At 43.5% G+C, this 25,175-nt stretch overlaps 1 protein-coding gene across 1 annotated transcript in view; it reads left to right on the top strand.

Annotated features, from left to right (window-relative positions):
• Nucleotides 1–24,250, top strand: part of TMEM255A (transmembrane protein 255A) — a 52,828-nt gene extending 28,578 nt beyond the window's left edge. The window contains exons 4-10 of the mRNA XM_044682662.1: nt 491–580; nt 3,177–3,245; nt 4,098–4,186; nt 8,464–8,526; nt 12,280–12,442; nt 12,521–12,664; nt 24,092–24,250. Coding sequence (XP_044538597.1) covers nt 491–580; nt 3,177–3,245; nt 4,098–4,186; nt 8,464–8,526; nt 12,280–12,442; nt 12,521–12,664; nt 24,092–24,250 — 777 coding nt within the window. The remainder of the gene's footprint in view (nt 1–490; nt 581–3,176; nt 3,246–4,097; nt 4,187–8,463; nt 8,527–12,279; nt 12,443–12,520; nt 12,665–24,091) is intronic.
• The last annotated feature ends 925 nt before the right edge of the window (nt 24,251–25,175 follow it).

Below are 25,175 nucleotides of genomic sequence, written 5' to 3'. Positions count from 1 at the left end.
ATATATATGTATATATATATATATATATCCATTTTATTTCTTACACTTGGCAACAGCATGGTTATGGGGGTCATAGTGAGAGCCAATGAATTGTCAAGGATGACCCCTCCTAGGCTGTGAGACTAGATGACAGGAAGGATGATGGTGATGTTGACTACCAGCTTAAACCAGTAAGAGAAAAGTTTGGAAGAGGAGACCAGTGATAAAAAAGAATGGCTCTGTTTTGGACATGTTGAGTTTGAGACACTTAAGATATATCTCATTCTGTATATCCAAATGGCAGTTGGTCATAGAAAATTAGAGGTCAGTAGAGATGATCACTGAAGCCAGGGGAGCTGATGAGATCACCATGGAAGATAGTATAGAGGGAAATGAGAAAAAGACCCAGAACAGTCTTGGAAACACCCACAGTTAGGAGACTCGATGTGGATTCAAAACCCTCACTGTTTTGACTGTCCCCCTCTTCTTTTCTTTCCTGCCCCACTTGCAGTTGGTAGCCTCCATTGTCTTCATCAGTTTTGGTGTGATTGCTGCTTTCTGCTGTGCTATTGTGGATGGCGTGTTTGCAGCCCGGCATATCGTGAGTACATTAACCAGAGTCCTGTGAAGTCAGTAGATGTGGATGGAATGCTTGCAGTGTGCACTGTGCTGGGCTATGGAGCTTAGGGAACCCATAAGAAAGAAGAAGAGGTGGCCCAAGACCTCTTAGAGAGCTTCAAAATGGCAGCACACCCTTAGGAAACCAGTGTACAGTTAAGCATTAAGTAACAGCAGGAGGGCTAAGAGAAATGGGCACTTGGGCTACTGGGAACATTTCTCTCCTTAAATCCCATGTCAGATTGGGGCCGAGGGGCCCAAGAACAAGGTGAAGGCAGGAAGCTACAGCTGGGGAGGTTCAAGATGAGATTCAGGCCCAGGTGTCCCTCCACACCAGCAGAATAATTCCCAGATGGGCCCAGAGTCCAAACCCCAGAGCAAACTGAACCCCTACTCAAATCCCAGTAGTCATTTTAATAGCACTAAAAGGCTGTTTTTGTTGTTTTCAAAAACTAGCAAGATTGCTTCAACTGGAGACTAGGAGCTAGTTTCTGCCCCCACTATTTCATACCCTATGGCTTCTCCTATTTCCCTGTCCCTGTAATCGTTCATCACTAGCCCTTTAGTGGGGGGGGGGGGTGGGAATCATCCCCTGCCACCTTGTTCATATCCTCTCATTCCTTTCCTTTACCCCCTTAGCCTGATCCCCTCTATGTCCTAAGCCAGTCCTGCCAGAGTGAGCAAACTCCTCTTCAGTTTTGTGCCTCTTCCTCACACTCGCTCATTTCATATCTTAGCCCTCACCTAGACATGGCTCTGTTTTGATGACACTGAATCCCTGTCCTTCCTCTCCAGTGCTGACTGGACCTTCTCTCACACCCAGCATCCTTGTAAATTTGATTCGCATTACTATCATTTTCCCATTTACCTTCTTAAGTCCAGCCAAACAACAAAGCCAAGAATGCAGCCATTTGAGGCATTTGCTCATTTCTGAGGTGTCCGTGTTCACACAGCAAATTTCTCAGCTCAGGGCTGTTCAGAGTCAGCTTGAGCTGCCTCGAGCACCCGCCCTTTTCACACTGGTCCTGGAAAGAGAATTAGAAGACTCCTTGTACTCAGTCCTTATTTCCAAACTCACCCTTTGCCTTCTTCACGCAGCAGACTTTCAACCTTTGAAGGTCACTCAATCAATCAACATTCTCATTCCAGTTAAAACTATGGTCACTCTAGTATACTGACCCCCAGGTCATTCTTCCTCCTTGGTCAATGTGGTAAGAAGTACCTGGCCTCGCTAGTTCCTGCCCCTACCTCAGAGCATATTGATATTCATGTAGCTACTCCCTCACATTCCCTTAGTTCCCATTTTCTCAACCTCTAAGCCCTATGACACACTCCTTTAGTCTCCTTCCTCCATATGTTAAGACGATCACAGGCTAGCTCTAGCCCTTACCCACAAGGGTTCCACTTCCCTGAGTAGAAACTATGACTTTCCCCTAATTCAGGGATGGGCAAACTACACCCCCGCATCTGGCCCGTGGATCGTAGCACTTTCCTAATCATTAGGGAATTGCTTAAGGCAGTGATGGGCAAACTACGGCCCAGTAGTTAGCCATTTCAATTCTGCATTATCCTCTCTTGAATCTGTGGGCCCTCTGGCACATCATCACTCTTTTAGAGGCACAACTGACCCCTACATGACTCATACTATCTGCCTACTTTGTAGGCAGCCCCTCCTCATTGAGGGGCCATCTAGTCTCACTCTCTCATTGTATAGATTGAGGGTCCTCTGATCCCCTAGGAAGGCCAGCCCTGCCAGGCAGGCTCACTGCACACCCAGTCCCAATGTCTTTAAAATCGTGCTTCATGAAGAATAATGTTTACATGGAGTTTTAAGGTTCTCTAAGTGCTTCCTACTTCTTCAAGGACTTTGGTTAAGCCACCATGTCCCATATCACTAAACTTATTCAGGTACTTCAGGAGCACATCCTTCCTCTTACTAAAAACAAATCTATTCATTCACTGGCCATTAATATTCCTCATCACCACACCTCATAGTCACACCTCTTCTTCATACACATATCAACTGGCCACTTCATCTCTCCATCATGTTTAGCCCTACCCCACTATTCATGTGCATAACTAAGTGCTATAATGAATAATGTGGGAGTCAAGAAGACCTGAGTTGAAATCCTTCCTGAACACTTATTAGCTTTATGACCCTGGACAAGTCCTTTAATTTCTATCTCAGTTTCCTCATCTGTAAAATGAGGATAATGATGGTAATGACCTCACTGAGTTAAGAGGATCCAATGAGATAATATGTAACGTGCTATCTATTACTATTATTATATCTGGTCAAAAGTCAGCCAAGAGGAAAGGCAGAATCCATGTTGTCAGGTCATGCTTAGTGTGCTGGGGTGCCCTAGGGAGGAAAGTGTTGACTAATGCTTTCCCAAAATAACAACCTTCTCTTCTTCCTTTTGTCTTCCTCTTCCTGTCTCACTAGGGGTGGGTGGGTGGGTGTACCCATATGCATGTGCGTGCATGCACATGCATGCTTATCTTCCTCATTGCTAAACAACACTCCATTTTTGCTTCCCAAAGATCCAACACCTTTGCCCTTATTCTGTTTTTGCCAGGATCTGAAACCTCTTTATGCAAACCGTTGTCACTACTATTCCAAGACATCCCAGAAGGAGGCTGAGGAGGTAAGAATGGGTGGCTTCCCAGAAAGGCCATCCTCTCCCCTCCCCCACAATCCCCCAACCCCTTCCTTCCCACAGGACTAGAGCTGGCCTTTTGGGGAGAGTCTCCAGCTAGCTGTTAGTGGGCTAAGGAGCCAAGACCCCAGTTTCTGTCCCCATGTGGACTGCATAGCTTCACTGTTCCAGAGCCAGGCTGTGGTCCTGGCCCCAGCCAGTTACTTCTCAAGTATGTGCCTCTGGCCACAAGAGGGATAAGGTGAGAGTGTGCATGGCTCAGAGGCAAGGCATTTCTTAGCCCTGGAAACCAGTGGTGGCATCTTGATTCATGAAAGACAGCATCTGCATGCCAGCAGAATAAAGTATACCTAGGGCTCTGGTGGCTTCCCAGGATCCCCCTCATCCTCCTCATCTTGCTCTTCCCTTCCCGTTTTCCCTCGTGAGTTTGGCTATCTCAGCCCTTCTCTTCAAGTTTGGGGGAGGAAAGCTTGAGTTGCTATTCAGGCTTCTCAGGAAGGATGCCAGAAGGATTTATAGTTCCCATTTTCTCTGCTAATTCAAATCCTCCCTCCAGTTTGAGAATGGACATAAACTCAACCATCTAGTCTCCTCCAGCTCCAGTCACAGACATCTGACTCACTACCCAGCCCCACACTTTACAACTCAGGGTTGTTTGCTTACAAGAAAGCCTTACTAATGGCCTCACTACCCAGCCCCACACTTTACAACTCAGGGTTGTTTGCTTGCAAGAAAGCCTTACTAATGGCCTCCATCTTCATTAACACTCTTCCTTGTCCCAGGCTTCGTTCCTCTGTGCCTCCTTTTCCTTCTCTCTAAACTAAGTCTCTTCCCCTTCAGGTGATCTGCCTCCCTGCAAACCAAGGCTATTGTAAATCCCGAATTCGAGGCAATACTTGCTTCTGCTGTGACCTCTACAACTGTGGCAAGTAAGTTCTGAGCCAGGACCAGGGCTGGGCCAGGAATGGAGTGGGAGTGGTGGTCTGTGGAGGGAAGGAGGCTTCACTCCCTCCACCCACCATATGGGGATCTACTGTGATGGGCAGGGATCGAAAAACTGGAGGATGTGGTCACAGAATCAGCCATTCAAAGAGCACTTGTTAAGCTCATTTCTTAAATGGTGCTTGCAAGCACCAATTGCATGCCAGGCTTAGAATCACAGAATTAGAAAATTGGAAGGGACCATAATATGGTCCTATAGGCTAGGCCAACCCACCTGCAATAGGAATCTCTACTCCAACCTCCATAACAAGTGGTCATCCAGACTGCGTGGAGACCTCTAAAGAGAGAGTCCACCACCAACTGAGGCAGCATATTCCACTTTGGAACATCTTGAATTATTAGCAAGCTTTTCCTGACAGTCGAGCCTAAATTAGCCTTGGACTTGGGCCTTCCCCTCAAACTGTTGGCTGTCTGGGTGGGGATCTTGATTAGAACAAGTTGATATGTGTTAGACTGTACTTAGACCTAAAGAATGCCAGAGAGGGCATTGAGCAGGCAATATGTTAGCTGGGTGCTAGGGATAGAAAGACAAAAGATGAAACAATTCCTATCCTCTTGAGGCTTCCATTTTAACAGGAAAGACACAAGTACATGAATCCAGATGCGGGGAGCGCCAGGAAGGGCTTCTTATGGAAGGTGATGCTTGGACTGAGTCTGGAAGTCAGACAATGAAGAAAGGAACTGTCATTGTTGTACCAGCAGAGGCCACATGTGGACCTTGGAATGGTCCCATTTCATCTTCATTATTACTCTGGCTATTATTTCATCTCCAGGATCCTTCTTAGAAGTTATTCAGGGAGATCTTTGGATTAGCTCGTCTTCCCTTCCCTCCAAAGTTTTTTGTCCAAACTCTGGACTTTGTTTGGCCCCTGTTCTTGTTCTTTAGCCACTTTCCAACTTCAGCCTGAGAGTAAGGGAGAGCACTAGTCAGGGCCCTGGCTGGAGACAGCATTTGGGAATTCCTGGGCTTTCCATGACTTACACCCTCATTGCCCTTTCTTAACATAGTCACCTGAGCATTGGCTGTAACTCTGCTTTATGAGTTCTCAAATACTTGAATGGACCCATGATCTCACTGATGTGGGGATTCTCTCCAGCAAAGCAGATCTCCATTTGTCCATGCCAGCTCAGACTCAGCAATTCTTGCCCCTATCCTCCCATAAATCTACACAGGATGTTCCCAGTATTCTGGGGGCCTTCCTTGCTTTCTCTCAACATTGAAAGGAAACCAGTGGAGCAAAGTAACATCCATCAGTTAGCCTGTGCTCTCATGGCATGACCCATCTTTTTCACTGAAACATCTTTAATGACTTCATTTCTTCTACTTCTTCCTAATTCTTTGTCTCTTATAATCTAATACTCACTGTGTGCCTTGGGATTTTAGTACCCTCAGGGCAGTGCTCATTTTTTGTTGTTCAAAAACAGTAGGGTTCCATGTCCCACAGCCATCCTACAACTGAAAGAAACCGATATTAAAAAGATGGGCTTTTGTTTCTGGGAGAAGTCTGGAGTGCTTAAAATTAAACAGTCGCCAGCCCAGCTCATTGTACATTTGCAGTGTCTATCCCAAAGTGTATATGTGATATGGATGTGTGCATGCCTGTCATACACACAGATGCACCCAGAGACCGATGAACTAAGTCTTGGTTTTTCCTGGGTATTTGGTCAGGTTCAACTCTTTTCTCTGGTTTTGGTGTCATCCAGGAGACTGCAATATTCCCAGCTTGGTATGCAAATAGCAATGCCTCAGTAGGGCATCACCCTCTATCTTGCCTGGGTCACTAGATCCTCTCCTTCACCATGAAGAGCATCTCAGCTAACATACAGCTCTCTTTTCTGCCTCTCTTGATGTTAATGGTCCAAGGAGCTGTGATTTGATCCTTCTTCCATTTGGATTGTAGTAAAAGGCCCCCTTTTGGAGGAGAGTCTTTAAATTCACATTTTGCACCATTAAGTCATAGTGAACAAGTAGTAAGTACAGCAGGCTCTTGTGTCATGTACATCTTTCTCCCTGCCTTTTCCCTTCTAATGTCCTCATCAAGGATGCTGTCGATGTGTGTGAAATGGATTTTCATAAAATATTTATATAGATGAGAAACGAGGCATGTTGGTTGGTCATTATTCTTATTCTCTCTGTTCCCTTTTTTCTTTTTGGCAATGATAAAGCTTGAGATTTTTTCCCCTCCCTCAGATACTCTGAGAAGTGATCCCTTGAGGCCCTCATGATAATACCATCTCCAGAACTCATACCGAGCTATTCTGGTGAGACAGTTCCCTTTTTTGCCCTTCTTTTCAGTGTCATTCCTAACTCCTGTGTAGGCCCATCTGAAAGGATAGGATGTTCGACTATGAGATTAATGGCTCCACTCCTTCATGATGAAAAGTATGGAAAAATCCTTTCTTTTCCCTTTGTTGACCCTTCATCTAGTTTCATCCTTAGATGGCATTAGGATGACTTGGCTTAAACTTGGTGCTTTTGCCAAGGTCTCTTTCAAGTGGTTCTTTCTACTGCTTTTTCCTGTTTCATGAGGTCATACTGCCCCTAATCTTCTCACACCCTTTTCATGAGATTTTATAAATAAGCTTATATTCTAAGCCAGTGTTACCATCAGCTGCCATATTTTTCTGCTTGGCAGAGAGTGGGTGACTGTTTTGGTTTCTTCATTCTGACAACTGATGACCATCAGTTGAATCTTCATATGAAATAGCCATAGTGGTGATAGCTTTCCCTTTATCCATATCCCATCTTATCCTGAATCACTTGACTAAAGAAACCAGGTTGGAATTGCTCTAATTTGATGTCTTTTTTCCCTCTTTTTTCTAGATATGTAGTATGGATTTTGATCAGTGCTCTCCCTATACAGATTGTTAACTTGGGAATGACTCCTACACTGTAATCAGTCATTTCCCAGTTGTTAAAATATAACCAATTTCATTTTTGTGACATCATTAGGTGCTGACCATCCTAACCTGTTGTCACCTTCCTGCTGAAACCACCATACTTGGCCCTCTTGCTTTCTCTTTGTTTCTTATTCTCTCAGGCTTACCTGTCCTCCTCTCTTAGACATATGTCTCACTAATTCTACCTGGCTTTGCCAGAGAACCATCTAGATCTTTGTTGCTCAGAAGGTCAGTTTTCTTGACCACTAATACGTTTGGCCTCATGGCATCTTACCACCTTTCTGATTTGTTTCTTGCCCTCATCAGTTGAAAACAAAAGACATTCCTGCAAACAGCATAGCAAATCAAGTGGGAAGTCAAGACTCTCTCTTACTATCTCCCTACATGCTCCTCCAAATAAGAAACTTAGAAAGTCTATCAGGGACACTTAAACATCTACAACCATACACTATAAGCATCAGATTTTAGAGTATATCATGGTAAGTCAGTCAATAAGCATTTATAATGTGCCTGCTATGTGCCAGGCACTGTACTGAGTGCCGAATACATGTGTAGGCAACCCAGGGCAGAGCAGTCATACTACCTACCACATGCAAGGCATTAAGCTAGATTCTGAGGATCTATGCAAAGACAAAACCAAAATCATTCCTACCCTCAGGGTGTTTACATTCTCTAGAGTATACACAAGTAAATGATCACAAAGTAATATGAAGCATATGATGAAGAGAAAGAGGATAATCATAGTGTTTACTCCAACCTCCACATTGTATAGAAGAGAAACTGAGGCCCAGGGAGGGGAAGGACTTGTCCAAGGTCATTCAGGTAGTAAAGTGGCAGAGGTAGAATTTGAACCCAGTTTTTATGACAACAAATCCAACACCCTCCACCCCACACCAAGGGACATTATGTTGTTCAGGGAGCTTGAAAAAGTTAACCACTGTCAATCTCCAAATCTGTGCTCAATGGTCAGCCCTTCACCTTCGTGAAATAGGAAGCTGCCTTCTAGTTGGAAGCTCTGGAGGCCCCTTCCATGGACAAACTTCACTTAGAACTTGGCCCCAGCTGTTCTGCAGGCAGCTTGCATCAAGACTCAAGAGACAGGGAGTAATAATCACAAATTGGAGGAAACCAGCCTTCTGGAACAGCTGCTGTCCAGTATCAAGGTATTTTCAGGCCAGCTAAAATTCAGACCTGACCACAAGGACTAAATATAGCTGATGACGAGCCCCCAGGGGTGAGAGACCATGATTTTGCCTAATGCGTGTGTATATGTGTTCCTCACCTATTTTTAATCAATTGCCAGCTCCCCCAGCACTATTCCTGGAAAGAAGTCCAAGAAGAAAAATGTCGGGAGAAAAACAACCAGGTAGTCATTTGTATGGTGCTATCGAAATGATTTCCACCGCTCTCTCTGCCTGCAGAAATTCACTGAAGTCAGGGGCAGGAGAGGCATCGATAGCAGTGGGACACAGGACAATATGATCAGTTTAGCACAGGATGACAGGAAAAGAAATGGAGAACTGGGAGGGACCTTCAGGGCCATCAAATTCAACTCCCTTGTTTTATTGAAGGGGAAACTGAGACTCAGGGAGAGGAAGTGATTTGTCTGTCTGACGCAAGCTCCAAAATCTAGAGAGGCCATCAAGTCCAATACCTGTTTTTTTAGATATGAGTAAACTAAAACTTAGAGGCCTTAAATGACTTGCCAAAGGGCACACAGTAAGTTTGATCCCAACACTCTAACCACTACACCATGATGCCTTTTAGAAAGAGCAGGCATTGTCTCTTGGTTTGGAATCATAGAACTTTAGACTTGGGAGAGACTTTAGAGACTGTCAGAAAGGTTCAAGCCTTTCATTTGACTGAGGGCAGTCAAGGCTCAGAGAGCTTCTCTTATTAATCTAGCCCTCTTTCAGGCCTTGATAAACTGGTGGCTGACACCCAGAGATGTTGATGAGTTTTTCCAAGATCAGACACACAAGTTGAGAGTAGAGAAGGGGGGAGACAAACACAGGAGACTCATTCTGATGGTTACTCCAAGAAGCAACAAGTCGCCCACTGAGTGGGCACCTAGTTTGGGAGTCGGGAAGATCTGAATTCAAATCCTACCTCTGACATTTACTAATTGTGTGATACTGGGAAAGGCTCTTAATCTCTCTCGCCTCAGTTCCCTCAACCATAAAACGGAGATAACAACAACACCTAACTCCCAGGGTTGTCATACAAATCAAATGATTAAAATATACGTAAAGTGCTTTATAAGTCTTAAAGTACTATAGATGTTAGGTATTACTGTGCATAATAACACAATATTATCATATGATGTTAGCCATTATTATTGTTATTGGCAGTGTAGTGTAGCATATATAGAGCAAGGACTTGGAGTCCAAAAAACCCAAGTTTGAATCCTACCACAGACACTTCATAGCTATACATCTTGGGCAAACAACTTAACCTCTTTCTGTATCAATTTCCTGATCTCTAAATTGAGAGGGTTGAGCTTAATAATATCTAAGAACCCTTCCAGCTCTAAATCTATGATCCTACAATCCTATGACTGAACATCATTAATTCCCCAAGGGTTTAATGAGTGCCTACTATGCACCAACCATGGGGAAGATGATTAGCCAAAAAAAAGTAATAGGCCCTGCTTCTAGGGAGCCATCGTCTGGTTGAGGAGAAAAGATGGACAAGCATGAAATCACAGTACCAGTCAGTATATTTATGGTCACAATAGGCGATTCAGCTTGTAACCCAAGTGGTCAGAGCAGAGAGATGTTAGAGAGGACAGAACTAGGCTTGAAAGAACTATGAATAGGCAGGTAGAAAAGGAAAGAGCGTGAGCAAATTTTTAGAAGTTGGAAATGAGCATAATGTGGCTATGGGACAGGGAGGAGTCCAGCCTGGCTTGAGCAGAGAGTTCCTATTGGTGAGCTATGAGAAGTAAAGATGGATAGCTAGGTTGACACCAGATTGTAGATAAAAGTAAAGTGAATCATATTTACCAGCGATGCCTTGCATAAAAGAAATTGAATAAGATTTTGATGAGGACAACTGTGAGCAGGAAGGCAAGTGGGCTGGTCATGTGGCAAGTATTGGAAGTGGCAGCTGGACAGCCAAAGGGTTCACTGGTACTCTATAATACTGAAAGAACCAGAGAAAGGTCTCCAACCCAAAGAAAGAGAACTGAGATAGATCTAAGAGACCATCTAGACCAGTGGTTCCCAAACTTTTTTGGCCTACCGCCCCTTTTCAGAAAAAATGTTACTTAGTGCCCCCTGTCACATTGTATCGTCGCCCCCTTACAGTTATTCACCGCCCCTAAATGCACCTGTGGCCATCACCGCTCTCCCTGGATCGCTGCAGCACCCACTAGGGGGTGGTGGCACCCACTTTGGGAATCACTGCTCTAGACCAATCCTCTCATTTTTCAGAGGAGGAAAAAGGCCCAGGCAAGGAAGCAACTTATCCAGAGTCACATAGCTAATAGGTAAATATGCCAAGGCAATCTCAGGCTATTCTTTCTCCAGGTCCAATGCCCTAGTCTTTAGGTTATGCTCTTGTCTTTAGGATTCATGAAGATGACATAGAGGGATGAACACATATATGAATGTACCCATCCGTGAAGGAAATATTCACAAGTAGGAACACACAGGTGATTCAGATGATTAATGTGGCAGCTGTACACAGGAAAGGGTAAATTACAGGAGGTGGGAGGAGGGGGGACAGGAAACAGAGACTGTTTCAGAAGGCTATTGAAAGAGTCCAGACAATGAGGGCCTGAATAAGATTGGTGCCCATGGGAGCAGAGAGGAGGATGCAGGCACAAGATCCATTCTGAAGGAAAACTTTATTTTATTTTTTCCAAATTGATTAGCAGATTGACCCAGAGAAGAACTTAGTGCTCACCTTTGTAAGACACTGAATCTGGATCAAGGATCATAGCATTTAGGGCTTGAAGGAACCTTGGAAATGATCTGATTCACATCTCATTTTACAGAGGAGAAAACAGAACTAACGAGAGGAAGTGATCTACCTGAGATCATGAACAGGATTCTAACTCTAGAGCTAGAAAGGGCCTTAAAGGCCATCTAGTCCCTAATTTTGCAGAAGAGGGAAATGAGGCCTAGGGAGGGGAAGGGATTCATCTAATGTCACACAGCTAGTAAGTAGCTGAGGCAGGATTTTAACTTGGGCCATAAGACTCCAAATGTAGTACACTGTCTCTGTGAAGATACTCTCACCTCTCGCCACTCAGGCTCATCCCTTTGTGGGTTTTATCTGAATCGTTCCTATATGCAAGTATCCTTTATTTTATGAAATAGATGTCTAGATATCTGGATTTTTCTTAAAGTGGGAGCCATCATCAAGAATAACCTCATTATGTGGCATTGAGGTTCCCAGGATCATAGCTTCTCAGCAGGATGAGTCCCTTAGAGAGCATCTACTCTAACCTGCTCATTTTGCAGATGAGAAAACTGAGGCCTAGAGAGGGTAAGTAACTTGCCCAGTGTCATACAGCTAGTCACTGAGGTGGAATTTGAATGCAGGTCAAATAGTCTCCTGGCCAGTTGTCCCTCTGCTCTGCCATGCTGCTTTTCATCCAAGGGACCATGGGCTGCCAATGTCATCATTCATTTTCGTGCTTAAATTCTCACAGTAGACAGAGACTGACAGCATGGGTTTGTAGATTCCTAGATCTGAGATCTAGAAAGGGCTTCAAGAGAGCATATGCTCTAGCTCTTGATTTTTGGCCAGACTAGGCATGTTTTGCATTTGTAAGTTGTATTATGGATGAGGCAGCTGAGGGAGAAGAAAGGAGATGCCTTTTGAGGGTCTCATAGTTAAGTAAAGGTCAGAAGTGAGAGTCCAATTTTTCCTCATTCTAATGTTAGCTCTCCATCTACTGCACCATACTGCCTCTCATGACATGAACCATACTTTGGATTGATATAGTATCTTCTTTCCAAACTGCTTTTATTTCCAGGACATCACTGTGCTTTTTATCCATTGGGCCATTTGATCCCCATGGCTATAGGACACTGTAATGCAATCCTTGGAAACTGATATATATGTATATGTTTGTGTGTATCTGTGAATCCTTCCTTCCCTCGTCCAGCCGAGTGGAGATCACTGGAGGTTACTATGAATACATTGATGTTAGCAGTTGCCAGGATATCATTCATCTGTATCACTTGCTCTGGTCAGCCACCATTTTGAATATTGTGGGACTATTCTTGGGAATCATCACTGCAGCCATCCTTGGAAGCTTTAAAGATATGGTAAGTAGAAAAGAAAGCAAGGCAAGGCTTGGCTTCAGTATTCTCAGTGATTCATTATCTTTACCCTTTTCTCTTTAGACTCCAAACATTCAACCTATGGACTTATCAGTGGAGAGTGCACATCCAACAGTTTCCTATTACTCACGTCCAGAAATACCTGCGTACAATGCCTACTACCATACTTCGCCTGATCTACCACCATATTCACCTTACGATTTCCAGGTAGGTGTCATTTGTAAATGACTCTTTCTTCTTTCCTTTCCAATTCTCCTTTACAGATTACCTTGATTTCACCATGACCTTCATTTCCAAACATAAGCCTCCTCACTCCTCTCCCTTGTGTCCCTCCATTTAAAAGAAAATCTAGGCCCTTGCTAATAAGCTTTTTTTCTGTGAACCACAATAAGACTAGTGTGACATACACATTTTATGAAAGAAAGAACTCAGGACCTTCCATTGCCCTACTTTGGAACAATGACTGTAATGACAGGAAATTGATACTCTTCTAATTGGGTTACCTTTAGCATCCCTGGTTTTCAGATTTCAGCTATACCTCCATAGAACTGTTTCTACTCAGGAGCTTCAGAGAGAGCTTGCAAAATCCTTATAGTCCAGACATGAATTATCATGTTCAAAAAACCTCAAGGTAGCCAGTGTCACTACATCACAGAGTGTAGGGGGCACAGAGGAGAGAAGATATGGTGGAAGGCAGCCAGACGACCACCAAAGGCTTCGAAAGCCAAACAGATGATTTTCTATTCAATCCTGGAAGTAATAGCTATTAAGAGTTTTTTGAGTGTTGGATTTTAGAAAGATCACTTGAGCAGCTCAGTGGATGATAGGCTTAAGGCAAGCAGACCCATAAGCAAGCTATTGCAAAAATCTAGGTATGAGGTGAGGACCCTGCACCAGGGCGGTGGAAATATCTGAGGAGAGAAGGTGGGGTGAATATGATGTGATCTTGTCCAAAGAATTGGCAACTTAGGCAATCTCCATGGCAAGGAAGATTGAGATTTATTGAGAGAGGGAAGAATGTGGTGGAAAGGCCTTGGTGATAGAAAAACCCCCAGGGGATTTCAAGAGGGCTTTCTCTCTTGATTGGTTGTCAGGGAAGGAGTAGATTATATGGGTGATTACTGTGATTTTGGAAATTGGGCACTGAACCTAGCCCTGGGTAGCTGGAAAACTGAACCACCTGTACTAGTTGTTTAAAGACCCCTAACCAAGGACAGAAAACTAAAGTTTGATCTAAACAGTTTACTCATAAATGTAAATCTCAAACAACTCCTATGTCTTATCTGAAGAATGGCCTTATACTGGTCAGTCAGTTATTGTTGCCATGTTCCTTTGAATACCTCTTTTCCTGAATTCAGGGAATTGTAGCTGTTCACTCTCTCCCTCCCAGTTTGGCAACACACATCATATATAAGCAATATTAAGGACTTGAGAAATAACTGGATATTTGGGAGGAGGGGAGAGTGAGAAAGAGTAAGGAGAATGTCCCCTAGGTGATGAAGGTCTAAATGATACTGGTAACTATGCAAGTAGGGAGAAAGGGTTAGGAGCAAAATATGTGATGGAGGTATTAACAGCAAGATTTGACGATTTATCAAATAAGGGTAAAGTTGAAGATGTCACTGGGTTTGGGAGCCTGTGAGAATGGAAGAATAGCAATGCCCACAATGAAAACAGAGAAGTTTGGAAGACAACTAAGTTTGGAGGGAAAAAGATAATGAGCGAGTTCAGTTATGGGCATATGGGACTCTGCATATGATGTGGGGCTGAATCTCAGAGGGGAAACTGGGGCTGGATTTGTAGATCTGTCTTGAGGTGATTATCAAAACCATAAGTTTAAGAATGAGGTCACCAAAAGAGAGAGCAAACATAGAAGAAGAAGAATATAGAGTCTAGCAGAGAACCTTGGGGAAGACCCACAGTTAGGGACTTTGATGTGAATGATGAACGAGCAAAGGAGGACTAAAAAGAAGTGGTCAGGGAGACAGGAGAACCAGGAGCAAGCAATATGATAAAAGACTAGAAAGGACAAAGTTATCCAAGAGGTGAGGGTGCCCAGCAGTGTCAAGTCCTCAAGAAGAGTTAGGAAGGACTGAAAAAAATATCCATCATATGATTTGGCAAATAGGTAATCATTGGTCAATTTGGAGAGAGCAGTTTCGGTTGGGAGGGGTGGCTGGAAGCTAAATTGTAAGCTGTGTAACCTTGGTCAAATCACCTGTCCTTCTCCAGGCCTATTTCTTCCTCTGAAAAACATAGATGACTTCTGAGTCCTTCATACTCTAAATCCCTAATTAATGTTAAGGTTCCTTCTAGCTCAAAAGCCTATGAGGCCAATAACTACTCACATTTATCTAGGGCCTAATGGATGCCCAATTTTTATTTCACAACAGCCCTGAGAGGTAGGTGCTATTCCCATTTTTAAAGATGAGAAATTTGAGGCAATTAGAGGTTAGGTGATCTAACCCAAGGTCACACATATAATCAAGCTTTGAGGTCAAATTTCAACTCATTTATTAGCTTTGTAGCCCTTTATTTTCCTCCTTTTCTTCATCCATTATTGTGAGAATTAAAGGAGATAAGAATTGAAAAGCACTTGGCACATGGCATACACTCACTATATAAAAGTTAACTGTTGTTATTATCAATAAGAACAGTGAATTTTGAGGATGAATTGAATATCATTGATTAGGAATTGAATATTACTTTGCCAACCTTAAAGCGCTATGTAGTAAGTGCTTGGCATAGTAAACAGAAGGAGAGAGCCTATGGCCGTAGGTCTGACTGCAAATGGTGATCATTCCCATTTCATTTAACAGCCATTAGGGAAGTGCTTCCCATGTATTACGCACTGAGTACAGTAACTGGCATCATTAGGGTTATCATTAGGTGGTTTTCAATCCCTGGGATATCATTGGTATAAAGGATTCTCTCTCCCAATGCAGATGGGCACAGTGCGGGCAAGGCTTGGAGGCTTGGACAGAACACTCAGCCAGTTTGGGTCAGAGTCAGAATGTGAACCCAGAGAAATAGGCCTGTTAACCTTATTTTCAGATAAGGGAACTGAGGTTCTGAGTGTGGTCATTGCCAGCTAGTGAGAGTGTGAGGCAGGATTCAAATCCATGTCTTACTGACCCTAAGCTCCATACTGTAGGCATTATGCCTCTGGCCTCCTGTAGCACTAGAGCTAGAGATTTCAGAGACATCTACAGAGAGATAATTGAGCCTCTTGAGCTGATGACTTCATGCAGAGAGATTGGCGTGGAGGGGATGTATTAGAGAGGAACAGAGGAGAGGGAGGGAGAAGGACAATGGATGACAGACCTGCAAAGGAGACCAAACAGGATCAGTCTAACATGTAACCCTGTTATTTTGACCTATTCTTTGGATCTAGCTTTCCAACTCCTTCCATATCCTTCTAATTATATTATTGTCTAGTCCAGTGGTTGCCAAGTGGGCACAGGGATCCCTGGTAGGCCATGGCATTGCTCCAAGAAGCCTATGGCCTAACCCCAAGGGGTACACAAACCAGTCAGAGCATGGGAAGACAGGCTGTATTCCACCTGTTTTTTCCATAATACAACTCTTAACCCCCAACACTCCTCTACTCCACCCTTTCCTTCTGCTGCTCAGGCTCCTCAACTTCTCCCTTCTAAACCAGGTGTTGGCCCCCTCAGGGCAGTTAAAACCTAAACTGACTGCCACCCATAGTATCTCACAGGTGTCTTTGGGAAAATTCTGGCCCCTAGCTCACCTTGTGGCTACTGCAGGCCTCCCTGGGGGAGTGGAGTGGGATTTACACTTGGTGACAGTAACTTGTGAAGAAGAGTCAGCCGCCTCCCCCATTTTATTTTGGATGAGAAAGTTACCCAGAACGGATAGGCATGGATAGCTTATAATCTGGAGTGCACATGTTACATTATCTTCCACCTCCTCCAAAAAAATTCATCTTTCTAAATTTCTCTGTTACTGTCAAAAGCACTACCCGCCTTTCATTTGCCCAAGTTCTCACAACCTGGGCATCACCTTGGACTCTTCTCTTCCCCATAGCTGCCATTCACATAACCAAACTCATTAGGTGCCAAATCTTGGCATTTATGCCCTCACAGAAGTCTCTAACATCTTTCTTCTCTGTATTCCCACAACCACTATACTAGTTTGGGCCTTCATCAGCTCTCCCCATTGCAATGACCTCCTAATTGGTCTCTCTCCCACAAGTCTCTTCCCCTCTCCAATCCATCTACTACACTGCTACCACAGGTCTAATCAGGTCACTGCCTTATTCAATAAACTCCAGGGACTCCCAACTGATTCTAGGATAAACATTTCATCTTTAGCTCATCCTTTTCTATTTTTAGGTATGTTTTAAATAGTACAGTTATTTCACTAGTACACACATATATACACACACACAAAGCTATAAATAAGTTAATTTGCATATTTTGAGGCCACAAGCTATGATCAAGTGTAGAGCTGCACATTTTTTCTCTACATTTTTTTCCACTAGATAGTGAGACACTTTATCAAAGACTTTGCTAAAAGTATCTATAGCACTTCTCTGATCTGCTAGTAACCCCAGTGCAAAAATGGAAATGAGGTTAGTCTGGCATGAGCGGCTCTGGTTGAAGGCTTGCCTGCTGGCTCTTTGTAGTCGCTGCTTCCTTTCCCAGGTGTTTACTATCCCTTTAATGACTTGTGGAATGAAACTCTTTGGCCCATAGTTTGCAGGTTCTTCTCTCTTTCCTTGTTAAAAAACTGTGCTGTTTCTCCTATTCTGCTTCCTGGTACCCTCTCCCATTTACCTCATTTGTTTCGTTATCATTAATAGTGACTCATCAGTCACATGTGCCAGCTATTTCAGTCACCAAGGATGTAGTTCATTTGGGCCCACCCCTTGGCTTTAAGTCTTCCCATCCAACTCTCTTGTAAGCTGTAATGGTGGGGCACCAGGGATGTTAACTATTATTATTAAAATGTAACTAAATGGTTTGTGGGTTCACACTGGGATGAAGGAGAGACAGGACCAACCAGGATAGGGAGACCAGTGTTTACTGCCAAGCTCTTAACTGTCACAGGAATGACAGTTAGGCCCAACAGTCATTCNACCAGATCACAAACCACTTCCCCACTTGGTGCTGCTCTGCAGGTCTGATGTCCACTGCTGAAAGCCTCTACCTCTCAGGATCCCAGGGAATCTGGATGCAGTTTTTCCCTAACTCTGAGATCTCCCAAGGTTAGCAACAGTTATGTCCCCAACCACTAATGGAGTCTCTCTCAGAGTCCAAGCCCCACTTCCTGCTCCTTCATTCCATCTTGGAATCCTCCAGGCCTTCCTGCTAGGTCCAACACTAATACTAAATTAATTGCTAAATAACCCTCACAACAAAGCCACCCTGGCCAAAGGCCATTCTTTAGTTTGTGAAATCTTACTTGAGCTCTTTGAAATCTGCTTTCTCAAAAATTCAGTTGGCTTTTACAGTCTAATGGATAAAATAAGACAAGCATATCAATAACTGTGATGTCAGACAGAAGTTGTATACCATAAGAGGTACAAAGTGTCTTGTGGATTCTGTCAAGGGAGAACTCAAGTCTGGTTGGAGAGAGGGTCACAGAATGCTTCATCATTACCAAGCTACTATGAGAACAGCCTTAAAGGATCAGTAGGTTTCAATAGGCTGGTAAAAGGAGGAACAGGAAATTCCAGTTAGAGGAAAGAGTGTGAGCCTTTGCTCAGAGGTAGGAGGAGAGTACTATTAACAGTGGGCTTTGTTGAACATCAAGTACAGGTAGAGGAACTGTAAGATTTTAGGTTGGAAAAGTAGAATTGGACCAGATTGTAAAAAGCCACTTATTTCTGTAATAATGGAGAAAACTGACAATGTTTTAAGATTTGCAGAAAACTTTGCATGCCTTCTTGTTTAATTACTTTGTCAACCCTGTGAGGCAGATGGTACAAGCATTTTTTGGTCAATCTTGTCCAAATCTTCATGACCCAATTAATTGTTCTCTTAACATAGATCTTGGAGTCTTTTACCATGTCCTTCTCCAGCTTGTTTTACAGATAAAGAAACTGAGGCCAACAGGGCGAAGGTACTTGCCCAGTGTCACACAGCTAGGAATTATCTGAAGGTGGATTAGAACTCAAGAAGAAGAGTCTTCCTGGCTTCAGACCCAGGGCTCTTATTTACCCCACCCCCTAGATGCACAGTACAACCATTAGTAGCCCCATTTTGCATGTAAGGAAGTTAAAATTTCAGAAAAATTAAATGAACCATCCATAGTCACACAACTTATACAGTGTTAAAGGTATAATCAGTATCTACTACACCCCTTAATAGGTAATAGGGAGTAACAGAAGGTTTCTGAGCATAATGATGATTAGCACCTGATTTTCAGGGCCCCACCTCTCCCTTTATTCTTGATGGCAGCCTTTACTCCCCTAATTGAGTCAGAAATTTTTTTTGACCAATTCATTTTGAGTAGGGTGGGGATAGTTAGGTTCAGAGAGAAGCTCTTCTGAGAAGGGAATGATAGCCAGGGCTCAAATGTCCTGGGAAGTAGTGCAAGTGGAGGAAGGAGAAGGAAAGGGAGAGGGAGGGAAAGGCAGGCCTCTAATCTTCTTCCCAGTGTGGTACCTTTTGAGGCACCCTTTGGCTGCCACTGAGGAGAAACAGGAAGGATAGGGCTGACTGGGCCCAGCAGTAGGCAATTTAGATGGCATTTCATGCCCCATGGTGAGCAAAATCAAAGGCTCAGCCTCTCCAACTGCACAACCCATTAATAAAAGCAGACTCCTAGTACAACCAAAATACACTGGGCCTGGGGCCTGCTCTCGAGCTGCAACAAAGCCACATGGTCTCCAAGGTGTAGGCTGTTGCTAGGCAGCCACATGCTAATGTGGGGGCTTCTCTTTAACCCCTCTGTCTACCTTCTCCATCACCTCACCCGGACACATGAGCAGAGAGCACATGCTCATGCTTTTGTTGACACATGTTCTCATCACTCACTCATAAACACACATAAGACACACTGATACACATAAATACTGACACATAAATCTGTGCCTATACATGCTTAAATACACTAGGACACAACATATCCAACCTGACAAATGCACTTATTCCTTTAGACATACAGCCACATTCTCACATATACACATACTTGCTTACACCCATACATACATACATACGCATGCACACATATCCAAGTGGTCACACACTCAGGGAGCCTGTGAACTGAGGATCCAGTTCTTTCCCTGGATACTCACGGGAGGAAGGGTCAAAGAAGATGACCAAATCATCCAAGTCCTTTCCTACATGCTGTTTCCAAAAATATGAAACTTTGAAAGTGAGATTACTGAGGATATTCCACCACCCTGGGGTGTATAAGTTATCAAAGTGCCACCCCTAGCAGCTGCTCCCTTCAGGGGCCTTGATGGCAGTTCAGGGCAACAGTAGGCATGTCTGGCCTGACCCTAAGACAGCTCCCCAACCTTCTCCATTCCTGGGAGCAGCAGAACCTTAATTCATACTGGCCTTTGGCTTAGGCACAGTCCCTACTTCTCTTAACTCCTTGGGGTGGGGGGAATAGAAATAGCAAGTAACTCCCCCTCCCAACAGCACCACCAGCAGCACAAACATTCACAGATTGTGAACTAAGAGGGCTGTATCCTCAAGTTGGCAAGTCCAACCTGAGGCAGGTTAGGGTCAAATTCAAACTGAGATCCTCCAAATCCCTCTTCCTTGCCCCTGTACCATTTCCCCCCAGCTTTTAGGACATGAGACACTAGTCCCAAGTCTAAATCACTGGGCTGCCTCAGTGCTAACAGTAAGTAGCAGCTAGCTGTAAAAGCCCAAAAGCAATACTCATAGAAGGAATAAATAACATAAAAAAATAACCAGATCTGTTCTCACATGGCCAGTGCTATCCCCACTGCCACCTCCTCCCACCCCTAGTCAGCCTTTGGTGCCTCAGAGAAGGTAATACCTGGAGAGGGAAGAAAGAATTTGGGAATTCCAACTTTCTGTGCAGCTTGCCTCCTGGAGCAAAGATCTGGGGAAGGGTCTCCAGTTTCAATGACTCTCATTCCTTCAGTTGGAAATTTTATCCAGGGGCAATAAAAGAGGGCAGTTGCAGTGTCTTTCCAGTAGTGATATGTGATAGGAGTGTTCACAGTTCATCAAGCAAAGGAAATGCCAGATGCTCCTTCCCCAGCTACTTGATTAGGAGGTGGTAAAGAGGGCATACATGGCTTTTTTTGCTTTCACAATCATAGGAACCCTGGAGACCATCAAATAGAAACCCCTCATTTGAAGGATGAGGAAACCAAGGCACATAGAAGGTCACATGGCCAATGAGTGTTTTGAGCAGGATTTAAACCTACACCTTCCTGCCTCCAAGCCCACTGTTCTATAGATTAGATCAGTGATTCCCAAAGTGGGTGCCTCCATCCCCTGGTGGGTGCTGCAGTGATCCAAGGGGTGGTGATGGCCACAGGTGCATTTATCTTTCCTATTAATTGCTACTAAAATTTTTTAAAAATTAATTTCCAGGGGGCTAAGTAATATTTTCTCTGGAAAGGGGGCGGTAGGCCAAAACAGTTTGGGAACCACTGGATTAGACCATCTTATCACTGAATGTGTTAGAGCCCTAGACCCATACAAACTTGGACAAGCAGAAAAAAAAATGAGAATTGTGACTTCTCAATGAACTCTTGAGGACCTTTGGCAATAACTCGGCTCTCTTTCCCACTACACATCTTTTCTATCTCCTCTCCAACATACTAACAGTAGAGTAACAGTAGCTACTAGTTACTATTCATAAAACAAGGAAGAAGTGCAGCCAACCATGTTTAATGTTCAGATAGACAATGGAGTTTGAGAAAACTCCCCATCATCAATAGTCCTCGTGATTTGGGGATAGCCAAGAGAGGCTGCACTTTACAGTTCACTGTCTAGTTTGGTTTGGTTTTGCCAGGACACACTGACTTTTTTTTCAAACCCTTACTTTCCATCTTACTAACAACTCTGAAGAGAGAAGGGCAAGGGCTAGGCAATTGGGTTTAAATGACTGGTCCAAGGTCACACAGCGAAGAAGTATCCGAAGATAGATCTGAACCCATGAATGTCCAACTCAAGGCTTGGTGTTCTATCCACTATGCCATCTAGCTGCCCTCTGCTCCTTTTTTAGAACATTCAAATTGTTGACTTTGCCCACCTCACCCCAAATTCCCCAACTTTAACCAATCTCCAGCATTTTGCATCAATACTTAAACATGGTATAGCAGGTATCCCAAGTTTTCAAGGGCATTGACAGGAGAGTACAAGCCCTATCACACTGAAAAGGCTTCAAAGTCTGGCTGTTGAAGTAGGCCTACCCTATTTTCCCAAAGACCAGCCTGACTAAGAATGGAGGTCACCATCAATAGGCTGACTCTTTGGCCATGATACCCCACAAAAAACGTACAAAATGACCTTTCATCCTGTACATTACTTTTCCACAGTGATAGAAACAGAGCACCATCAAAAGGGGGCAGAAGATGCTAAGACTCACATAGTCTGTAGACAGTCTATAAAATTTAACTTGGTTGTTTATAGTCGAAATCAATCCAACCAGCAACCTAACCAAGAATGATTTTGACATTTTTAAATAGTTTTGTGTTTAAAAATGTCAAAACCACTGTTAGCTTCATCAGGTTGCTCTAAATTCAGATTCATGCTTAATAACCAAGTAGTATAACTAGTAGATATACCACTGTGGGAACCAAAATCTAGCCATCTCATTAACATTCTTGTTGAAAATGAGACCAAAGGAAAGACGGAAGCTTCAGCTAAATGGCAAGATGGGTCTACTCCTTGGGGAGACAACAAAGGATTTAGAGTACATCTTATCACTCACACAGACACAACAAGAAACAGCACTGCAGGTGATATTCTGCAAAACAAGACAAGTCAACCAGAAAAAGAATTTCCATGATTGTATCAACTTCTGTTCCCAATAGTTTTTAAAGATTTTTTTTTATTTTTTAAACCCTTAACTTCTGTGTATTGACTTATAGGTGGAAGAGTGGTAAGGGTAGGCAATGGGGGTCAAGTGACTTGCCCAGGGTCACACAGCTGGGAAGTGTCTGAGGCCGGATTTGAACCTAGGACCTCCTGTCTCTAGGCCTGGCTCTCAATCCACTGAGCTACCCAGCTGCCCCCCCCCCCAATAGTTTTTAAAAGAACTTGCTAGGACCCTGCAAATTCAATCATTCTATACTTGCTTGAATACTCAGTGACCTCAATGGAAAGGTAGGTGTACGTAAGGTTGTAGAGAATAATGTCTATAAAATAGAGTTTGGAATATGGAATGAGACACTTCATGGCAGAGATATTTTCTTCAAGAAAGTATCAGACGGCATTGGCCATGCCAAGTGCCCAACAGCATCACTAAAATCTGAAACTGATACTATGACAGACAGGAGGTGACTTGTTAAAGAAGTGGGACTCATTCCCAAAGCAGCTGTCACTGTAGAGTCAGACCACCAACTTCTTAGGTCAAAGACCAAACTTAGTACAAGCGATGAAGTACATACATTTCAAACCTGCTGAACAGGGCCTATAACCATCACATTCAAAAGTTTTACCAGTGGCAAAATCAGTTGCCTCATTAAAAAAACCAAAGCAATCTCAAAATGACAACATAGGCAACTCATTGGTCAGGCAGAAAGAGATGGCAGCCAGTTGTCAATATGTGATTGAGAAAGTTGGATCTCCATTCTTTTCTTACTTAAAAAATACCAGAAGACCAATCAAGACCCCCTCAAAAAAAGGGAGGCCTCCATGGAGAGTAAAAATAGTTTCAAGACAGCTGGGTAAGAAACCCAACTTAGCAGTTTTTCCAAGGGTATGTAGGGGTGAAAATGAAAAAAAAAAAAACAACAAACAAGAAAAATGTAAATGGCGTATGAGGAATTTTTTAGACTTTTTTTACATTAAGAACAACAGAGGGACACAGCTAGGCGGCTCAGAGGATAGAATGCCAGGACTCAAGTCAAAAGGACTTGGGTTCACATCTGGCCTCAGACACTTCCTGTGTGACCTTGGGAAAGTCACTTAACCCAATTTGCCTAGCTCTTGCCCTTCTGCCTTAGAGTTGTTAGTAAGATAGAAAGTAAGTTTACCAGTGGAATTGTCCGTTGGCTAAGGGGGTTTAGAGGGGTTTGGGGGAGAGGGAAAGAACATGAAATATGTAACTAGGGGAAAATATTCAAAAGAAAAAGAAAACAGAAATAAGAGTTTAAACTTCAGTTGCCCAACCCTTCCAGCTCTTCTGCCTTGGAACTAATCCTTAGTGTCAATTCTGAGCAAGGAGATAAGGGAGAGTCTTTTAAGTCAGACATTGTGTTCCCACAAAAGCAAAAAAAGTTGGATTAGATTAAAAACATCTTGTCTATAAATATTCTCTGTTGCCATGTAGCGGTAAATTAGACAATCTCTGAAGAATTAAAAAAGTAGTATCATTCAAAGGGCAACAGAGAAGCTGATAGTGTGGGAACAGGCTACCAAATACAGAACTGAGTACTCCTGAGTACATTAACTCTTCAGAGTGACCAACTGAGCCCCAGAACTAACTTTTTTTCCCCTCATACAGCATCCCAGTGTCTTTCCGGGCTCGAATCCACCTGCTGTTTCTGAGGAGCCCCAATCCAACTCTCCTTCTCCGAGCTACATGTGGTCCTCCAGTGAGCCACCACAGTACTCCCCACCGTATTACTCGCCTTTTGAGAAGCCACCTCCATATAGCCCATGATGAAGAACTCCTGGCCACCACTGAGATCATGGATGTCTGTACTGCCGTATGTAGCACTGGCTGAGTAAAGGTGTGATCCTTCCATCACTGGCCTTGCAGCCTCATAATTTCCTTATTATTTCTCAGTGCAGAAGTGGGGTGACCAGGTGAAACCCAGTACTTCTCTCCCTTTCACTGAGATCAGTTTGCCCTCACTCTGCAATCATGCAGGGCAGAGGATGTGGGCATGGACTTGGCATGCTGCCACCTCACCACTCTCCCATTCAGCAACCACCAAATTGGTATTTTTCATTTTTGTGCCAATTGACCATAGCCCTTGGCCACCCAACCATACTACTGAAACAAAGTCCCAAGGAGAAAAGTTCCCAGCTGATGGGGCTTTACCATAGCTCTTTAACTCTCCAGAGTGTGCAGAAATTCAGCTCGGAACCCATTGTTGATACCTCTTAAGGGAAAAGTGCAATAATAGTTCCTCCTGTTCATTTAGTGAGAAATCAGAATTTGTTCACAACCCATTCAGACATACAGTGAGGTTTTTAAAAAGGGGGTCCCCAAAGCAGACTCAAACTTATGGATCTCATACATTTTGCTTCAATGCAAAAACACACTTGCTAGAAGTACACATTTTACTTGGGTGAAATTCTGTGCGTTACTGTTAGTGATCGATTTGTCTTGGATTGTTAGTCATTTGTTGTGATCTCTGTGGCTATTTAATCTTCTACAGCTGGGCTGGCTGAGCATTCGAACAGACTTCTCACATTCTGCAAAACAGCAACAAGATCATTCCATCATGCCAGGCTCTTGTCTGGCCTCTGTAAAAACTGCAACGCCGTCCATCATCTCGCTCAATTTCTAAGTATTATAGTAGGTGTAAAGCATCTGCGCAGCTTTTAGACGTATTCCAAGCTTTAAACCACACTAGTAA

This window comes from Gracilinanus agilis, chromosome X, assembly GCF_016433145.1.
Source record: "Gracilinanus agilis isolate LMUSP501 chromosome X, AgileGrace, whole genome shotgun sequence".
Lineage (NCBI taxonomy): Eukaryota > Metazoa > Chordata > Mammalia > Didelphimorphia > Didelphidae > Gracilinanus > Gracilinanus agilis.
The sequence above is the reverse complement of the archived record's forward strand: the minus strand, read 5'-3'. Positions and strand labels throughout refer to the sequence as shown.